Source organism: Zea mays, chromosome 1 (genome assembly GCF_902167145.1).
Source record: "Zea mays cultivar B73 chromosome 1, Zm-B73-REFERENCE-NAM-5.0, whole genome shotgun sequence".
In the NCBI taxonomy this organism is placed as follows: Eukaryota; Viridiplantae; Streptophyta; class Magnoliopsida; order Poales; family Poaceae; genus Zea; species Zea mays.
The window spans coordinates 192,206,408-192,225,926 of record NC_050096.1 but is presented as its reverse complement, the minus strand read 5'-3'; the positions used below and the strand labels follow the sequence as shown (position 1 = coordinate 192,225,926).

Genomic DNA, 19,519 nt, shown 5'->3' with positions numbered 1-19,519 from the left:
TATTAGCTGTCTAGCTAGCTAGGACGAGTACCACCACCATTCAAGGGCCAAAGAAGAGCAAGTCTAACATCAGAGCCCACCATAGACACTTTATATTCTTGCCATATCATCTATATAGCGCTAACAATAATAAAAAGCATTCATATAATAGTGTTAGCTTTTAGATCAGCATCTCTCTCTTTCTCTTACCTCTTTTATTTGTCCTAGCTAGCAGTAGCAGAAAATTGTCACACAAGCAAGCTCTAAGCCTAATCCCCTTATTGCTCTATGAGAGCATCGATCTGCGCACATACACACGATCGATCGCCACTTGGTTCAGCAACTGCATGTGCTCGCATGAACTAGCCCCTGCCCGGCCCACTGGCTACGAGAGTATTAAAATGGGCGCTGGATCTAGCTAGCCTTAGCTCGATCGATCGAGAGAGAGAGAGAGATGCCTCGTAAATGGCATCCGATCTGCTGATGAGTGACTTGTTTAACAATATGACCTTAGGTTCTTCGGCGACAGCGCTGTTCACGGTTTAATAATAGGGTTGTGCCCCAGCTCCCAGATGGCACATGCAAGGCAGGGGATTCTGAGGCGTGTCGCGCAGACCCGCGAGGCATAAGATACGATGATACTGCCCGGACAGTGGGTCCTGCTGGCCGTCTTAATAACAGCCAAAAGAAACAATTTGGGTCTTAACAGCCAGCAGTGGACAGTGGGTGTGTGTGTCGTCAGTTTAAGGCATGAATCGGTAGTGATACCAGAGTTATCACTGTTGGCTGATGGTCTGAAGCCGATAATAATGGCGCATAGATAGCTTATTTTATCGGCTATTGCCCTTGAGCCAACGGTGATGGTTGTACACTATATATAGAGAACCCTACATACGTCATCCTTTCCCCCATTCCTCCCGTCTCGAGCACATTCATTCATCTAACAGCATGTGTCCTTCTCCGCTTCTCCTTTTATTTTTGCGGTCATAGAAGCTCTTGATTTTTTTTTTGTTATGGATGAGCATGACCTTCCTGCTTTAATTAAAGTTGGTAACTCCTTTAGATTTATAGCTTTTCAGCTGTTATTATGGATATATTGATCCATCATGTGACTAAGGGACTGTTTGGAAGCACCCAATTTTATAATAAGGGCTTGTTCGGTTATTCCTAATACATATGGATTGGATGGGATTGGAAAAAATTAAGAAGAAGTTTGACTTGTTTGGGATTCAAACCCATCCAATCCCACTCAATCCACATGGATTGAGAGCTAACCGAACAAGTCCTAAACTGGTTTATGAAAAGTGATTTGGCTCAAAATATATCAGTTTATATAGAAAATAGATTACCAGTTTCTTAAAAACAAAAAAGATAGCCTCTTCTCGCTAAAAAAAAATAAAAACCGCTTCCAAACATGACCTAAAGCGACAGATTAAATAAAGCGAGGATGGTAACTAAAGCTATATTCCCAGTCGGGGCATGCATCCGGCACTGGCTTTGTCGCCATCCAGCAACAACTTGGCTCGGAATCGCGCTATTGCCGGCCGGGAGCTAGCGAAGCGTGCGTGTCGTGTTTATTTTTTTTTTTTGACGAAAAGGGGTTTCCCCCCTATTTCATTAAGAAACAGGAAACACATACAGACACACACCAGAAATGTCTTAGCCAAAACAAGCCATTGGCAACAAAAGCTCAGCAACTAATCCAGCAACATCTATGATCAGACCTGACCCAAAATCTATTGCCAAACCAAGACGACTAAGACAAGAAAGGGGATTTAACCAAGACATTATTACAGACCGACATCCTGATATAATAGCCAAAAGAGTCTCTAGGTTCAAGAACAGAAAGAAGCATCATCGCCAAAAAGGATCCCCCACTCAACCGATCACTGTGTCAGCCTCCTGTCAACTGGAGACCATCCCCAAGCTCGACTGAAGAACTCACTAGCCATTTTTCTGATATGATTGCTTCTTTCCTCCAGCATCCTTCTTGCCGATTTTTTCTGTAATAAAATCCATGAGTTCATCCAAAAACAACACAATATAAAGATGTCTAACGTATTAACTATTCTTTTATCATCAAAACAAGCTTCGTTTCTTATTTTCCAAAGAGTCCAAAGAACTGCACTACATCCCACTGTCAACAAATTCCTGTCTCGTTTATTGAAAAGATGGAGCCAGTGGCTAAACATCTCACTGGGATTCATGGGAATACAAATGGGATGTAGCACCATCTGCACCACTCTCCATGTAAATTTTGCTATCTGACAGTCAAAGAAGATGTGCTGCGTAGTTTCTAGGCAATCACACCAAGTGCAATTGATGTTTCCTTGCCAATTCCTTTTGCTCAGATTTGCCTTGGATAGAATCCTGTCTCTCAAAAGAAGCCAAAGGAAAACTTTTATCCTTTGGGGGATTTTAGCGTTCCAGATGAACATATAAGGCACCCGACCCAAATTGTTTCGACAATTAAGGTAAAGGGATTTGACCGAAAATCCTTTTTTATCTAGTAACCAAATAACATTATCTCTAGAATCATTAAGACAGATGTCCTCATATGAGGATATCATCTCCTTGAGATTGTCAGCCCCAGCTCCCACTAGCCTCCTTCTGAAGGTTAAGGATTCAGAATTCGTACTTATCACCTTTTCTACACTTATCTCTTTATTAAGAGATAAGTCATGAAGTCTTTTAAATCTTACCGAGAGAGGAGTATTCCCACACCAACAATCATTCCAAAAACTGGTTGATTTACCATCTCCAATGATTCTTTTGCAGTTTTTGTAAAACACATCTTTTACTTCCAGAATGCTTTTCCAGAAATGAGAGTCCCCTTGTTTCCTTTGCATCAAACTCAAAGGTCTTCCTCTGATATATTTAAACCTTACTATTTTTTGCCACAAGCCCTCCTTATTCTCCAAACTCCTCCACCATTTGGCCAGTAAGCAAAGGTTCATGCATCTAAGGTCTAAAATTCCCAGACCTCCTTGATCCTTAGGCCTACAAACAATATCCCAGTTCACCAGATGGGGTTTATTGCTCTTTTTCCCCCCCTGCCATAGCATCCTCCTTCTATACATGTCCAGTTTTTTGAGCACACTAACAGGAGCCCAGAAAATGGAAAGCATGTATAAAGGGATGCTAGACAAACTACTGTTAATCAGCACCAGCCTCCCCCCAAGGCTGAGATACCTTCCTTGCCAGACCCCCAGTTTTTTTCCATTTTTTCTTCCATTTTGGCCCAATGGGAGATTCTAAGAGTCTTGTAATCTACGGGGATGCCCAAGTAGTTCATGGGTAAATTTCTGATAGGACAAGTGAAGATTTCAGCGTACAAATTCTTCATATCTACGGCTTTGCCAAAGCACAGAATCTCACTCTTGTGAAAGTTAATTTTGAGGCCTGACATCTGCTCAAAAAGGACCAAAACAAATTTCAGATTCCTTGCATACATCGGGTTATCCTGAAGAAGGAAGATAGTGTCATCTGCATATTGTAAACAAGCACAACCATTTTCAATGATGTGAGGAACAAGGCCCACCAAAAGACCAACCTCCTGGGCCCTTTTAATCATGCAAGAAAGATCATCCACAACAATGTTGAAGAGCAACGGAGATAAGGGATCTCCCTGTCTTACCCCCTTATGCGTAGAGAAGAAGGGGCCAGTTAGATTGTTAGTCCTAACGGCAACCTTGCCCCCACTAACTGTTTTCATCACCCAGTCTCCCCATTTCTCGCCAAATCCTTTTATCTCAAGCATTTTATATAAGAAATGCCAATTAACTTTGTCATACGCCTTTTCAAAATCAATTTTCAAAATGATCCCATCTTGCTTTTTCTTTTTTACTTCATGAATAATCTCATGAAGGGCCACAACACCATCCAAAATATATCTTCCTTTAATAAAGCCAAACTGGTTATCACTAATCACCTTAGTGATACAATTTGACAACCTATTGTTAAGGACTTTGGTGATCATTTTATAGCAAACATTTAAAAGACAAATGGGTCTAAAGTTTTTCATATCTATAGCCTTGTCCACTTTAGGAATTAAAGTGACAACACCATAGTTTAATCTTTTAATGTCCAGTTTTCCTTTGAAAAAGTCTTCAAACAACTTCATGATGTCCTTTTTAATAATGTCCCAGAAGTCCTTAAAAAATTCTGCAGGGAGACCATCAGGGCCTGGGGCACTATTGTGTTTAAAGTTGTCTACTACATGCTTAACCTCGGTCTCTGTAAAAGGGGCAGTGAGGATACATCTGTCCTCATCGCTAATCTTATCCATGTTTCTATCCTCCATATAGATGGCAGAGATAGGAGAAGGGCCAAACAAGTTTTTATAGAAGTTAGTAGCAATCCGATTCTTCTCATCCTCCTCTTCAACCAAGTTCTCCTTATCCATCAGAGCATGAATCCTGATTCTCCTTCTATTGAGATTGGCTTTTTGATGAAAATAATTTGTATTTTCATCTCCTTCCGTAATTAACCTCTCACGAGCTCTCTGCTTCATTTTCATCTCTTCCTCAAAGAGAAGTTTATTAAGCAAAAGCTCACAATCTTTTTTCGCCATTTTTTCATTATCCGACAGCCCCCCTTCTTCATTTTTAATGTCTAACCCATTGATTTTCTTCAAAAGATCTTCTCTCCTTCTCTTGTTACTCCCTTCTTCATTGAAATTCCAACCCTTAAGGTATTTTTTGAGTCTCTTAACTTTCTCTTTCCAAATGTTAAGACTTCCTTTACTCCTTATTGGAAGCTCCCAACTTCTACAAACCAACTCTCTAAAATCAGGTTTTTTATGCCAGAGCAACTCATATCTAAAAGTAGCAACAGGTTTTTTTGAATCCTCAGTGCTTAACATCAAAGGAACATGGTCTGAAAGAAATCTGTTCAGCCCTCTAACCCTAGCATTGCTGTATAATAAATCCCAATCAGGGCTCACTAGAAATCTGTCAAGTTTTTCAAAAGTGGGAGGATTTCTATTATTGGACCATGTAAACTTCCTATCAGTTAGATCTAGCTCAACCAGACCGTGCTGATCAATGATGGCATTAAAGAGAAGCGTCCATCTATTGGCAACATAAGGCTTATTTTTGTCATCACTACTCCTCAAAATGTTAAAGTCACCACCTAGCAGAATGGGACCACTACAGTGGGAGCAAGTGGCAGCTAACTCGCTTAAGAAATTATCTTTATTAACCGCTTGAGCTGCCCCATAGACATTAGCAAAAGTCCAAGAAAGATTTTTAATCTTGTGATGCACCCGACACACAATCATGAAGTCCTTGATTTGAATGTCCGAGACATCCAAAGTGTCTGAATTAAAACCCACCAGCAAACCCCCTGATCTACCATTAGGGGGAGAAGAAATCCACTTAAACAACTTATTACTGCTTAAAGACAGTAACCAGTTCTGCCCAAATTCTTTCTTATTAGTCTCTTGCAGACTAATGAAATCAATTTTTTCCTTGTTTATGAGTTCATGAATGAACTCAAATTTCCCGGGTTTGGCAAGCCCCTGGCAGTTCCATATTACCCCTTTCATTCAGATACTTGGTTGTCCCATTGATGACGCTTCAGGCATCTCCTATTATTAGATGTATATCTAATTTTTGGAGAACCCTTTTTTTTCCTCAGAGAATATTTTTTCTCTTTCTGTATTTTTTCTTCTTCTTTGGTGTTTTGTTCTTTTTCCCTTCTGATTCACTCTCTATCATCTCTTGGACAATTCTATCCATAATCGAAGGATCCTCATTCTCCACTAAATTACCAGCGAATTTATTATCAATATCATCAGCACCAACGTCTGGCATAATAGCCCTGGCACGTTCTTCTTCTAAGCACTTGATCATTTCTAAGTTATCTAATCTTTCATTATCATCTTTTCCCAGATTCACCCCAAGTTTGTTAGCTATATCAATCAGCAAGCTGTTTTCAGAATTTAAGATAGAGAAAGGGTTGGGGTTGTTACCTATGTTCAAGAAGGCATCCTTCGCTTCAGCTCTGTTGATGGCTTTGTCCGTAATCCTGGTATCTTCATTTGCCTCCAGTCTGCTACTTTTCCTTGTGCCTTCAACTTGATCTACCAACTTGGCTTTACCTTTTTTATCCTTACCAGTTTGTTGCTCATCTTGAACTTTGAGGAGTTCACCCTCATCCATCTCCAATTCCTGCTCATCCGCTATCTCAACACCCATTCCTTTCACAAAGTTGTTAAGCTCTTGGGAACTAAGAAGGTCTTCATCACTGTCTTCAAAGTCTACCTTCTCATTGTTTTCATCCCCCAGATTTTCCCCCTCTTCATTGCATTTGTCACATTCATTGGTTTGTGGATCTGTAGCAAACATTGCTTCTTTAAACTCAGAGGAAGATGTTTTCTGATTTACAGGAATCAGAGGGACCTTCCCACTTTCATGAATATCACTTTTGGGTTTTTTCCCTCCATTGTCACCCAAACCGAACTCGTTCGGCTGTAAATCAACAGAAGATCTCTTTCTCATACTAGCTTCTTCCTCATTCCATCCTTCAGTTTCTACCTTTTCCACCTTAAAATAAATGTCATATAAGAGATGCTTGACTCCTATCTCAATGACAGGTGGAATCCTCGCGATGCTCTTCACATGCACTTTAAATCTAACCATGTCATTGGATTTCAGAGCGGCCAGATCCACTTCTTCCACAGCTCCTAAAACCGAACCCAACTCACATATGGCTTGATAGTTCAACAATTCTTCAGGCACATTATCGGCCTTAATCCAAACTGAGTGCAATCTGGATTTAGCCAAAACCTGAGAGTTCCACACAGTTACTACAATCTTAACCCCTGAAATCTTCATCTTCAACTCAGTAAAGTTGGTCAGTTCATCAAGCCTGTCCTGTGATGGGAATTGCATCAGGAAACCAAGATGACACTTATCAGCTTTCCAGGGTCGTCCCCATGGAAAATGGAAGCTAAAATCCCTCTCCAGATCACCAGCAGACACAATCCCCTCCACAATTTTGACTAATCCCAACAGGCTCCTCTTTGTTTTTTTTGGAAATGTTCTTTCCAAACTGAGAGGAGTAAAAACTCAAACCATCTGCTGCCATTCCCACTAATGGCATAATAGGTTTGTTCTGTCTTGGCCACACACATTTCGCAGTTACATGAGTCTCTTTCATGCAGATATCACACCACAAAGCCCTAGAACAATCTCTGGCATGATGACCTTCATCACCGCATTTTTGGCAGAATGTGCGACGACTTCCTTCTACCTCCAGCATCCCAGGGAGAGTCGGGGATTTAGGGTTACCTGGGTTATTCATGTCACCAGATGATGATCCAATCACCTCTCCCTCAGATTTCACGTGTGAGGGTCGGAGTCGCCAGCTCATATTGCGGTGTCTTCCCCAAGCATTGGGTGGATTCCTCGCCTCCTTAGAGTTCCACCGATCCCACTGTGAGGGTTTCAGCCTTGGGTCCATCTTCTCTGAAGTTTCACCAGCGAGCTCACCCCCTCCCCCTCCTGGCTGAGGACCAAAGTCTGGCGGGCGGAAAGGGATGGATCGCCACCCTCCAGAGAAACTCTCCGCTTGTGGGTAGGCAGCGCCCACAGCGAAGCTAGAAGCACGGACAGGTGTTCTGGGGATCGAGCACCAATAAGATCAAGAGGAAACCCTACCTCGTTCAACTTGTTGCCAGCCTTCTGGGCTGCGATCCACCCCCTGGAGATGGAGCCCGAGTCGAGACACCTTGGCTGCCCCTTCCTCGGGTCATCCGCTTTCACGGCCCATCCATGCTCTTCAGGAATCCACGAACCAGGCCGATTTCCCCCTGCGTTGCTCTTTTGCGAATTTGTCCAGGGAGAATGAGATTTTCTGCTCGCCGGCTTCTGGGCTTTGCGTGAGAGCCCCTGCAACCCAGGTGGAGGAAGAGGTGGTGGGGGAGGGAGGGGCGCGGGAAGGAGGGGCGTCAGGGGAGAGAGGGGCACAGGCATCTCCCTCGTGTTTCGCAGGTGCAGGCTGGAGCGGGAGCTGCGGGAGGAGATCAGGAGGAAGCCCAACCGCTTCGCTATCTAGAGTTTGCTCATGTCCTTTCTTCTCTCGGCGGCGGGGGAGATGGCGCCTCCGCGGCCCTCGTGGCCATTTGCGAGCGCAACGAGCCGGCTGTGGGACGTGGATTTCCGGTAGCCGGTGGACGGCGTGATGAGCGAGGAGGAACCGGGGGCGGGGATTCCGATCTGCGCGCCTCGGCGTCGCTCGCTCGCTTGCGTGGGTGGCGAGTGGCTAGCTACCTAGGTGTGCGTGTCGTGTTTATATATCGGCCATTTATGGGAGGTTGAGTGTGTTGCCATTTCAGAAGAAAGAGGAGGCAGCGCAATCTATCTCTGGGTATGCAGGACAGGACAGGTGCTCAATACAGGGGAGGACCGCGATGGCTGGACTGGACCCGGCACACTCGCTTCGAGCGACTTTTTGTTTTGGTGCCCCTCTTCCTCATTCCGTGGCTGCTCGACGTGAACCGTGTCCAGAGCAGTCAGCTGGCCCACTCCACATTTTCCCGTAGCGACGAACCCGGGAGCCCATCACTGCAGCACAAAGCAGTTCGGACCGAAGGCCCACGGCCCGTTTCCCTTCCGCCTTATCCCTCCGATCGCTGTCGGATTATTCGAGAGCAACAGATGGAGGCCGGCCTGCGCGCGCTAGGCCACCGCTACTTCGGCGGCGGCGGCGGTGGCCTCGGTGGGTTCGCGGCCGCGCGTGCCACCCGGCTCCGGCGCCAGCGCCAGCGCCGCATGGCCGCCTTCTGCTCCCGTGAGTGGCAAGGGATTCCCCCACTTCCCCCCTCCACTTCCTACCGCTCCGGCGTGTCTGTGTATCTGACGTCCCTCCCCACGCTCGCAAACGTCTCTGCAGTCGCTGTTAATGGAGATGGGAATGGCGCCGCGGGTGGCCCCGTGGGGAGCGGCGTCGAGGTGGCGCGCGCCAGGAGGATGCTCCATGTCGTGCTCGTCTCGCCGCTGGTAAGTGGTAGTAAGTACTAACTGCTGCCTTAATTTTTTGAGGTTTCAGCTCTCTCGTTCATGTGGCCGACTGCTGTTCTATCCTATTGATGCAATGGGATGCGATATATAGTCTGTCTTCCATTTTGAGCTCGAATTATACGGTCACTGGTTGTATAAGAAGAGTTGGGAGTGGCGCACTGCGCCTTGTGATGATATTGTCTGTTCAACTTCCCACGTGTGAGGATGCCTAAATCTGATAGATTCGGTTCATCATACGGAAGAGAATAACTCTAACCCTTGTATGATCTGTCGGCATACAAATAAATATAGAGATAGAGAGAGGGGGTCTAGTCTAATCTGTTTTTACAGACACAGAACGGCACTCTACTACTTTAAATCGTACACCACATGAACAATACCATATAACATGTGTTGAATGGATAATACAAGATATCCTAATCTACCTGCTGTTTTGCTCGGTGGACAATAGGTTGAAGCCAGAGTTAAAGTTTGGTTGGGGTGAGTGGGTAAGCTAGTAACCAGTGGCGAAGCCAGAGTTAAAGTTTGGTTGGGGGGGGGGCAAACTAGATTGAGAGGGGCCGCTAGAGGGTATTTTGCGTTATTTTTAGGGTGATTAGCTAAGAAATTTAATGATAATGACTTCTATAAAATTAGGAAAGGATTAGGGGAGGACATTGCCCCCCTCTGCCTCTCTCTGCCGTCGGCCCTGCCAGTAACTATATATTTGCCGTGCAATACTACCTGGATTAAGGCATGCCATACTAGTGTTGCAAACTAGTAACTAGTTGCAATATAACACTATTAACTTGATTTTTTGACTTGCTTATGCTGTCGTTACTGAATTATGGGTGACTACTTCACAGATACCAGGAAATACAGGGTCCATTGCAAGGACATGTGCAGCATCTGCAGTTGGCCTGCATCTTGTCGGGGTAAGGTTAGTCTCTGGATTATTTTCTGTGTTATTTAGTAAGGGGTTCTTGATGCAGCAGCATCTTTCTTGCCCCATGTCTTTCATCCATCTACAGTGTTTTGTTGTTAACTGAAACATGCCTGGTTTTTCTCCTTCCAGCCATTAGGCTATAAGGTAGACGACACGAAGTTGAAGCGCGCGGGATTGGATTATTGGCCGTATCCTTTGCTTGGATGTATATTTTATCAGTTATATATTGGGCCCCCACCTGAAATATAGGTCCAGTAGGACATTGATATTGTCTACAACATGGTAGTTTGATGATTGAAGGGCGGGCCTGGTGCAGCGGTAGAGCCTACCATCTGTAACCGGAAGGTCCCGGGTTCGAGCCCCAGCCTCTACATATTATGCGGGTAAGGCTTGGCGCTTAAAGATACCCTTCCCCAGACCCCACACAGTGCGGGAAGCCTACGGCACTGGGTACGCCCATGGCAGTTTGATGATTAATAGATATAAAAAATGCTATTTGAAATAGAAAGAATTAGTCACTCCGTTCCGAATTATAAGATGTTTTGGTTTTTCCCCTAGATATGTTGTTTTTAATATAAAGGGCGTACCAGTGCCGTAGGCTTCCCGCACTGTGCGGGGTCTGGGAAAGAGTATCTTTAAGCGTCAAGCCTTTACCCGCATAGTATGCAGAGGCTGGGGCTCGAACCCGGGATCTTCCTGTTACAGACGGTAGACTCTACCGCTGCACCAGGCCCGCCCTTCCATATGTTGTTTTTAATATGCACTTAGAAATTAGACGTCGGTGTTCTTCCTTAAACGCTGCCTTTAAGATACGTTGTTGTCAAGATTCATGACTCTTGGGACCACTTCTGTGATTATTTCATGAAACAGGTGATGTTGGATTATCCATTATTCTCCCGTATATTTAACTGCCGATTACTTTTCAGCATCATCACGTTCTTTTGGCCCCATTAGGAAGGAGATAAAAGGCTGTTGGCGTTCACCAAAAGAGGCACACACATCCATTCAGTAAGTAGCCGCTGCTTCTTCAAGTAGGACTGTAGTATATCCTCGCCGTCGCCACAATGAAAACTGTCGCTGTGGGTATATCTGAACTAATCTGCAATTCCGAAGATTTTCTTACGGAAATGGTACACATTCACTTGGTTAATGTTGTCCCGTGTTTTGAAATTAGGATTTCTCCTACAGGCCAGGGGACTGGCTAGTCTTCGGTTCCGAAACAAAAGGGTTGCCTCAGCAAGCCCTCGAGGATTGCTGCAGAGAAGGCCTAGGCGGCGGGACCCTCCGGATTCCCATGGTGGAGACCTACGTCCGGTGCCTGAACCTCTCCGTCAGCGTCGGAGTCGCGCTGTACGAAGCCGCTAGACAGCTGAACTATGAACAGCTTCAGTACCAGCCTGATGAGCTCCCAGAGGAGGCGCAGGAGCTTTTCCCGGCAGAGGACATTTATGCGTGAAAACCTCTGCCCGAGAACAATTACACGTTACACGCATTGATCACCTCATTTTTGTGTGTGTGTGTGTGTACTGTTTGCCGTGACACATGATTGAGCTGGAGGGACCACGCACTGCACGATTCTGTTGCGAATTCAATTCCAGGCCGAGTCCTTGTCCAGACGGTGTTGACATGCTCATTCAAAATGGTGTACCTGATCTGCTTGGAAGAATCGTTTTAGTGCCATGTATAATTTCGCAGTCAGAACTCAGAAGGTGATTAGAGTATGCTGCGATGGGGTCTCGTTCTGACTTCTTTTTTGTGTGTGTACTGGTTACTGAACCATAAGCTTTGTTAACTGCAACTGGACGCTGCGTCCTGTTGCTTCTCTGTCAGTGTGTGTGGTGAGGAAGGAAGGTTGGTGCGGGAGCTTTACTGCCATTCAAAACCTTGTCCCTCTGGTCACGCAGCTCACAGGTCGGATAGTACCCTATCCGTAGCTGTCCCCGACCAGTGAAATTATTGGGCCGTCGGCTGCGCTGGAGGTTTGTAAATGTTTTTACTAGCTAGCCCAGCAACACCTCGCTGTCCTATGTGAACGCCGAACAGCATGGCACATTGGTGGTTCTGAAACGCTCCAACGTGTTCGGGATTGAACCCGTGAATGCGTCAGGAAACAGCATTCGAATTCTCCAGCTGGACCGCCACTGTTTCGATTTCGACCCTAGTACAGTTCGTGACACAAATAAATGTACCAGCCTATTTATATTATAACGCTGCAGGGTTGAACCAATGCATCCAATATTCAATTGTATCCTACCACTCCTAGTCTCCTACCATGAAATATGTCGCTAGCTGGAAAAAAAATCTAAGATATTCAATAACAACGCTCGCTGGAAAAAATGTGTCAAGAAAGTTTTTTAATAGAGGACATCGCAATCGTTATTTTCTATGTTAATTCCAAAATACCACTAAACTATTTGTTTATGATTATTTATATATTTTTTTCGACCGGAGAAACTCCATTTCTATTACTTGCATAACAGAAATACAAAGTACGGACCAGCTGCCACAGCAACCAAGCACCCACACACAGTGAGAAAAATATAACCGACCTGATTCAGGTCAAGGACATCTACCAGGCAATGTCTAAATTCACGACATCAAGCAGAAAACAGCATCAGACTGCGACACAGCGCAAAAACCATAAAGCAGTCTAAACAGGACTGACAATAAAAAGGGGACCCAAGCCACATATCAGCTATCCAGCACCCAGAGACCGACGGTTACTCCAAATCCATCCTCTGGTCGTCATCATCAGCGTGCCTTTGAAGCTCTCTCCCAGGATTCCTCGCATTTGCAGCTTTCAGCAGAAGCTTGGCCCCGTCCTGAAGTAAATCTTGCAGCTCTTTCTTGCTCAAACCTGCCCAGTTAAAGATCAATGCACAAGCATGACACACAATTTCGACAGGAGAGCTGACCACAATGTTTTGAAAGCACACATTATTTCTAACTTTCCAAATTGCCCAACAGATGGCAGCAGCACAAACAGTGCTAATCTCTTTGGCATCACCCAAATTATTATCAAGCCAAACCCAGCATTGATGTAAGTTTCTAGGAACAACATTGGAATTAAAGCATTTAGCAACCATTCCCCACACACATTTGGCTGTATGACAATTAAAAAAAGATGAGTGGTCGATTCAAACTCATCACAGAAACCACAGGAAGAATTTCCATTCCAATTTCTCCTAACCATGTTCTCTTTTGTCAACAGCACATTATTTTCAAGTAACCACATGAAAACCTTAACTTTTGGAGGTATTTTTCCTTTCCAAATATGTTTCAGATATGGACCATAGGTAATACTAGTGATATTATTGTCGGGGACCATAATTAGGGGTACCCTCAAGACTCCTAATTCTCAGCTGGTAACCCCCATCAGCATAAAGCTGCTAAGGCCTGATGGGTGCGATTAAGTCAGAGATCAGTCCATTCGAGTGACTCGACCACGCCTCGCCCGAGCCTAGCCTCGGACATGGGCAGCCGACCCCAGAGGATTTCCGTCTCGCCCGAGGCCCCCCCTCCGACGGCGAACATATATCCGGCTCGCCCGAGGCCCTGCCTTCGCTAAGAAGCAACCCTGACTAAATCGTCGCACCGACTGACCAAGTCGCAGGAGCATTTAATGCAAAGGTAGCCTGACACCTTTATCCTGACGCACGCCCTCCGGCAGAGCCGAAGTGACCGCCGTCACTTCGCCGCTCCACTGACCGGCCTGACAGAAGGACAGCGCCGCCTGCGCCACTCCGACTGCAGTGTCACCTGACCGAGTGAGACTGACAGGCAGTCAGGCCCTGCCAAAGGCACCATAGGAAACTCCGCTCCGCCCGACCTAGGGCTCGGACTCGGGCTAAGCCCCGGAAGACGGCGAACTCCGCTCCGCCCGACCCAGGGCTCGGACTCGGGCTCAGCCCCGGAAGACGGCGAACTCCGCTCCGCCCGACCCAGGGCTCGGACTCGGGCTAAGTCCCGGAAGACGACAAACTCCGCTCCGCCCGACCCAGGGCTCGGACTCGGGCTCAGCCCCAGAAGACGACGAACTCCGCTCCGCCCGACCCAGGGCTCGGACTCGGGTTCAGCCCCAGAAGACGACGAACTCCGCTTCGCCCGACCCCAGGGCTCGGACTTCGCCCTGGCCTCTGCTGACGACCTCCGCCTCGCCCGACCCAGGGGCTCGGACTCGGCCTCGGCCATGGAAGACAGACTCGACCTCGGCTTCGGAGGAGCCTCCACATCGCCTAACCTAAGGCACAGGCTCACCACGACAACAGGAGGCGCCATCATCACCCTACCCCGAGCTGACTCGGGCCGCATGGAACAAGACCGGTGTCCTATCTGGCTAGCTTCGCCAGATAGGCAATGATGGTGCCCCGCATGCTCTGTGACGATGGTGGATCTCAGCCCCCTTACGGAAGCAAGCGGACGTCAGCAAGGACCCAACTGCTCCGACAGCTGTCCCTCCGCCAGGCTCCATCGCTCCTCCGACGGCCACGACATCACACCAGCTGGGTGCCAAAATCTCTCCGGCTGCCACATCGGCGTGTACTTAGGGCGCTAGCGCTCCCCCGCTAGACACGTAGCACTCTGCTACACCCCCCATTGTACACCTGGATCCTCTCCTTACGCCTATAAAAGGAAGGACCAGGGCCCTCTTAGAGAGGGTTGGTCGCGCGGGGACGAGGACGAGACAGGCGCTCCCTTGAGGCCGCTCGCTTCCCTCTCCCGCGTGGACGCTTGTAACCCCCTACTGCAAGCGCACCCGACCTAGGCGCGGGACGAACACGAAGGTCGCGGGATTTCCACCTCTCTCACGCCGGTCTCCGGCCGCCTCGCTTCTCCCCCCTTTGCGCTCGCCCTCGCGCTCGACCCATCTGGGCTGGGGCACGCGGCGACACTCACTCGTCGGCCCAAGGGACCCCCCGGTCTCGGAACGCCGACAGTTGGCGCGCCAGGTAGGGGCATGCTGCGTGTTGACGAACAGCTTCCCGTCAAGCTCCAGATGGGCAGTCTCCAGCAACCTCTCCAACCCGGGACGGTGCTCCGTTTCGGGAGTCTTGAGTTCATGTCCTTCGACGGCAGCCACGACATGATACTCCTTTCACCGTCGTGCGACAACGACAATGGCGGCCGACAGCCCGCCCGCCGGCGGTGAAATCGACGACGTCTTCCCCGCGTGGTGGAAGAACAACATTCGAGCTCGTCCCGCCTTCTTCCCCGCCGACGAAGGGGAAGGCAGGGCAACCAAGGCCAAGCAGGAGGCAGCGCCTCGTCGGCTGTCGAGCGAGTCGACAGCGCCGGCACCCCAATGAGGGGTGCACCGGGTATCGACTTCGCGCATGAGACGAAGACGAGCGCCGTCTCCCCGCGACACGCCAATCCCGAGCAAGTGGACGACGCCAGCGCGCTTGCGAAAAGCTTGCAGGACGTCGCCCTCGTACCTGAGACGACGGTGCAGTCAGTCCTCGACGTGACTTCATCGCCGCTCGTCGACCAAAAGGTACCGACCGATTCCCATCCTACGTCATTTGGATTCAGCCTCAACCCGCCTAGCAACCTCGCTTTGGTGGACGCTCTCGTAGAGGCGAGTCCAAACCCTCTGGGGTTTCGCATGCGGTCGCCTTGGGACCGGTTGACGAACGTCTCGACCTACGGGCCCTCTGGGTCCGAGGAAGACGACGACCCCAGCATCTGTTGGGATTTCTCTGGACTTGGCAACCCCAGTGCCATGCGGGACTTCATGACCGCATGTGGACGGTAGCCACAGCCTCGACGACGAGGACTGCGGCCCAAGCCGCGAATGTTTCCACGTCGATCTAGGGGGTCCCTCCGAAGGCAATCATCTCGGCATGCCGGAGGACGGTGATCTCCCTAGGCCGGTGCCTCGCGCTGACATCCCACGGGAGCTAGATGTGGTCCCCGTTCCGGCGGGGGGTCACGACCCACAGCTCGAGCAAGTCCGCGGGGCGCAGGCCAGGTTCGACGAGGGAGCAGGAGCGCTTGAGCCAATCCGCCGGGACGTCGGGCAGGCATGGGCGGGCCAACCCCCGGCCGGAGAAATACGTCATCTGCCCCAGGGTTTCCAGCACCGCGTCGCCGACGACGCCAGGGTCAGGCCGCCAACCGCATCTAGTGGCGTCGGCCAGAACCTGGCTGCAGCAGCGATGCTCCTCCGCGCGATGCCGGAGCCATCCACCACTGAGGGTCGGCGAATCCAGGGGGAGCTCAAGAATCTCCTGGAAGGCGCCGCGGTCCGACGGGGCGAGAGATCTGCCTCCCGAAGGCAAGGATACCCCTCGGAACCTCATGCCGCGACTTCCCGATTCATGCGGGAAGCCTCGGTCTACACCGGGCGCACGCGCAACACCGCGCCTGCGGCTCCGGGCCGCCTCGGCAACGAGCACCATCATCGCGACCGTCGGGCCCACCTCGACGAGAGGGTGCGCCGAGGCTATCACCCCAGGCGTGGGGGACGCTACGACAGCGGGGAGGATCGGAGTCCCTCGCCCGAACCGCCCGGTCCGCAGACCTTCAGCCGGGCCATCCGACGGGCACCATTCCCGACCCGGTTCCGACCCCCGACTACTATCACAAAGTACTCGGGGGAGACGAGACCGGAACTGTGGCTCGCGGACTACCGTCTGGCCTGCCAACTGGGTGGAACGGACGACGACAACCTTATCATCCGCAACCTCCCCCTGTTCCTCTCCGACACCGCTCACGCCTGGTTGGAGCACCTGCCTCCGAGGCAGATCTCTAGCTGGGACGACCTGGTCCAAGCCTTTGCGGCAATTTCCAGGGCACGTACGTGTGCCCCGGGAACTCCTGGGACCTCCGAAGCTGCCGGCAGCAGCCGGGAGAGTCTCTCCGGGACTACATCCGGCGGTTCTCGAAGCAGTGCACCGAGCTGCCCAACATCACCGACTCGGATGTCATCGGCGCGTTCCTTGCCGGCACCACCTGCCGCGACCTGGTGAGCAAGTTGGGTCGCAAGACCCCCACCAGGGCGAGCGAGCTGATGGACATCGCCACCAAGTTCGCCTCTGAGCAGGAGGCGGTCGAGGCCATCTTCCGAAAGGACAAGCAGCCCCAGGGCCGCCCATCGGAAGATGCTCCCGAGGTGTCTACTCAGCGCAACGCCAAGAAGAAAGGCAAGAAGAAGTCGCAAGCGAAACGCGACGCCGCCGACGCGGACCTTGTCGCCGCCGCCGAGTACAAGAACCCTCGGAAGCCCCCCGGAGGTGCCAACCTCTTCGACAAGATGCTCAAGGAGCCGTGCCCCTATCATCAGGGGTCCGTCAAGCACACCCTTGAGGAGTGCGTCATGCTTCGGCGCCACTTCCACAGGGCCGGGCCACCTGCGGAGGGTGGCAGGGCCCGCGACGATGACAAGAAGGAAGATCACCAAGCAGGAGAGTTCCCCGAGGTCCGCGACTGCTTCATGATCTACGGCGGGCAAGCGGCGAATGCCTTGGCCCGACACCGCAAGCAAGAGCGCCGAGAGGTCTGCTCGGTAAAGGTGGCGGCGCCAGTCTATCTAGACTGGTCCGACAAGCCCATCACCTTCGACCAATCCGACCATCACGACCACATGCCGAGCCCGGGGAAATACCCGCTCGTCGTCGACCCCGTCATCGGTGACGTCAAGCTCACCAAAGTCCTTATGGACGGAGGCAGCATCCTCAACATCATCTACGCCGAGACCCTCGGGCTCCTGCGCGTCGATCTGTCCTCCGTCCGAGCAGGCGCTGCGCCCTTCCACGGGATCATTCCCGGGAAGCGCGTCCAGCCCCTCGGACGACTCGACCTTCCCGTCTGCTTCGAAACACCCTCCAACTTCCGAAGGGAGACTCTGACATTCGAGGTGGTCGGGTTCCGGGGAACCTACCACGCAGTACTGGGAAGGCCATGCTACGCGAAGTTCATGGCCGTCCCCAACTACACCTACCTGAAGCTCAAGATGCCGGGCCCCAACGGGGTCATCACCGTCGGCCCCACGTACAAGCACGCGTTCGAATGCGACGTGGAGTGCGTGGAGTACGCCGAGGCCCTCGCCGAGTCCGAGGCCCTCATCGCCGACCTGGAAAGCCTCTCCAAAGAGGTGCCAGACGTGAAGCGTCATGCCAGCAACTTCGAGCCAGTGGAGACGGTCAAGGCCGTCCCCCTCGACCCCAGCGGCGACGCCTCCAAGCAGATCCGGATCGGCTCCGGGCTCGACCCCAAATAGGAAGCAGTGCTCGTCGACTTTCTCCGTGCGAACGCCGACGTCTTCGCGTGGAGTCCCTCGAACATGCCCGACATACCGAGGGATGTCGCCGAGCACTCGCTGGATATTCAGGCCGGAGTCCGACCCGTCAAATAGTCTCTGCGCCGATCCAACGAGGAGAAGCGCAGAGCGATAGGCGAGGAGATCCACAAGCTGATGGCGGCGAAGTCCATAAAAGAGGCGAAAGACGTCAAGCTCAACCCCGAAAGGTGGGTCCTCGGGGTGCCCCAGGGCATGGTCTTGGGGTTCATCATCTCCAAGCGGGGCATCGAAGCCAACCCGGAGAAGATCGCGACCATCGCACAGCACCCCGAGCCCTTGCTGGGGGCACCCGGGGGCTACACGCACCCCCGGGAAAGGCCGCTTGTCATCGCCAAAGTTCTGGAGCCCGGAACGTACAAGCTGGCCGGCGGTCAAGGCGAGGTCTATGGCAACGCTTGGAACATCCGACGGCTACGTCGCTTCTACCCTTAAGATGTTTTCAAGCTGTTCGTATACCTCGCTCCCACAAAAGTCTCAGTCGTCAAGGAAGGGTCAGCCTCGCCTCGACGGAGCCCGACCCTCCCTCGGGGGCTAAAAAGGGGGGAACCCCTCTGCGTCAAGATCGGCCAAAATTTTCGGTCAAAAAGGCTTTTGCGTTCTCCCGGCTATGTCAGAGACACGACCCCAAGGAGCGAACGTGGGTGCATGTAAGTGGCAAGGCCGACTGAGCCGAGGAATTCCTATGCCTCCGGGTTAGGGACACCTTCACTCATCACCCGCCACGAAAAATGACCCCTACTCTGGAAGCCACCCTGTTATTGACAGGCAAAGCCGGACACGCAAAATAAAAGGAAGAGTACGATTTCATGCAATGGAAACAAAGTGTTCAGGCCTCAGCGGCCGCAGAAAGACACACGTGCATCCAACAGAAACTGTTCCAACGGAGTTAGGCGTCGCCTCGGGAAGGAGTCGCGCCTTCAGCTCCGTCCCCGCCTTCGGTAAAGTCCATCTCGGCTTCCGGCGACGGCGCAGGAGGGAGGATCTCCGCCTCGAAGGTGGTCGCCAGCACTGCGCTCGGACCCGCGGCGACCGCGTCGAGCCGCTGGACTTCTGCCAGGGCAGCTTCGTCTTCATCAGGAAGACAATACCCCTCACTAACTCGCTCCAGGTCCACAACGTAGTGGGAAGCGAGCACGGCGAAGGCCCGCCTGACGCCGTGGTGTAGCGCCTCGCGGAGTCTGCCGCGCACGTGATCACCTAAGGCTTGAAGGCGACTTTGAGGGGAGCTTCCTGAGGGGACGTCGCCGAAGTCAAGGATCCAATAAACGTCCGAGACGGCTTCGAACA

General features: G+C 50.8%; 2 protein-coding genes across 3 annotated transcripts; one reads left to right on the top strand and one right to left on the bottom strand.

Moving 5' to 3' along the window:
- Window positions 1-1,544: 1,544 nt before the first annotated feature.
- On the bottom strand, window positions 1,545-8,294 carry LOC109943479 (uncharacterized). Of its 2 annotated transcripts, none has more exons than XR_002749676.2 (2): window positions 7,644-8,294; window positions 1,545-1,982 (listed from the first exon to the last, which is right to left on the bottom strand). XR_002749676.2 is itself a non-coding variant. In XM_020546606.3 (2 exons), the coding sequence occupies exons 1-2, from the start codon at window positions 6,873-6,875 to the stop codon at window positions 1,924-1,926; spliced, it is 981 nt and encodes a 326-aa protein (XP_020402195.1). In that variant the 5' UTR covers window positions 6,876-8,278; the 3' UTR covers window positions 1,545-1,923. The 2 variants fall into 2 exon arrangements, 1 of the variants encoding a protein (XP_020402195.1); XM_020546606.3 differs by having other exon boundaries at window positions 5,954-8,278.
- Window positions 8,295-8,599: 305 nt separating this feature from the next.
- On the top strand, window positions 8,600-11,759 carry LOC103641996 (uncharacterized). Its single transcript, XM_008665309.3, has 7 exons — window positions 8,600-8,775; window positions 8,878-8,984; window positions 9,851-9,919; window positions 10,060-10,118; window positions 10,740-10,800; window positions 10,885-10,938; window positions 11,105-11,759. The coding sequence occupies exons 1-7, from the start codon at window positions 8,643-8,645 to the stop codon at window positions 11,384-11,386; spliced, it is 765 nt and encodes a 254-aa protein (XP_008663531.2). The 5' UTR covers window positions 8,600-8,642; the 3' UTR covers window positions 11,387-11,759.
- Window positions 11,760-19,519: the final 7,760 nt, after the last annotated feature.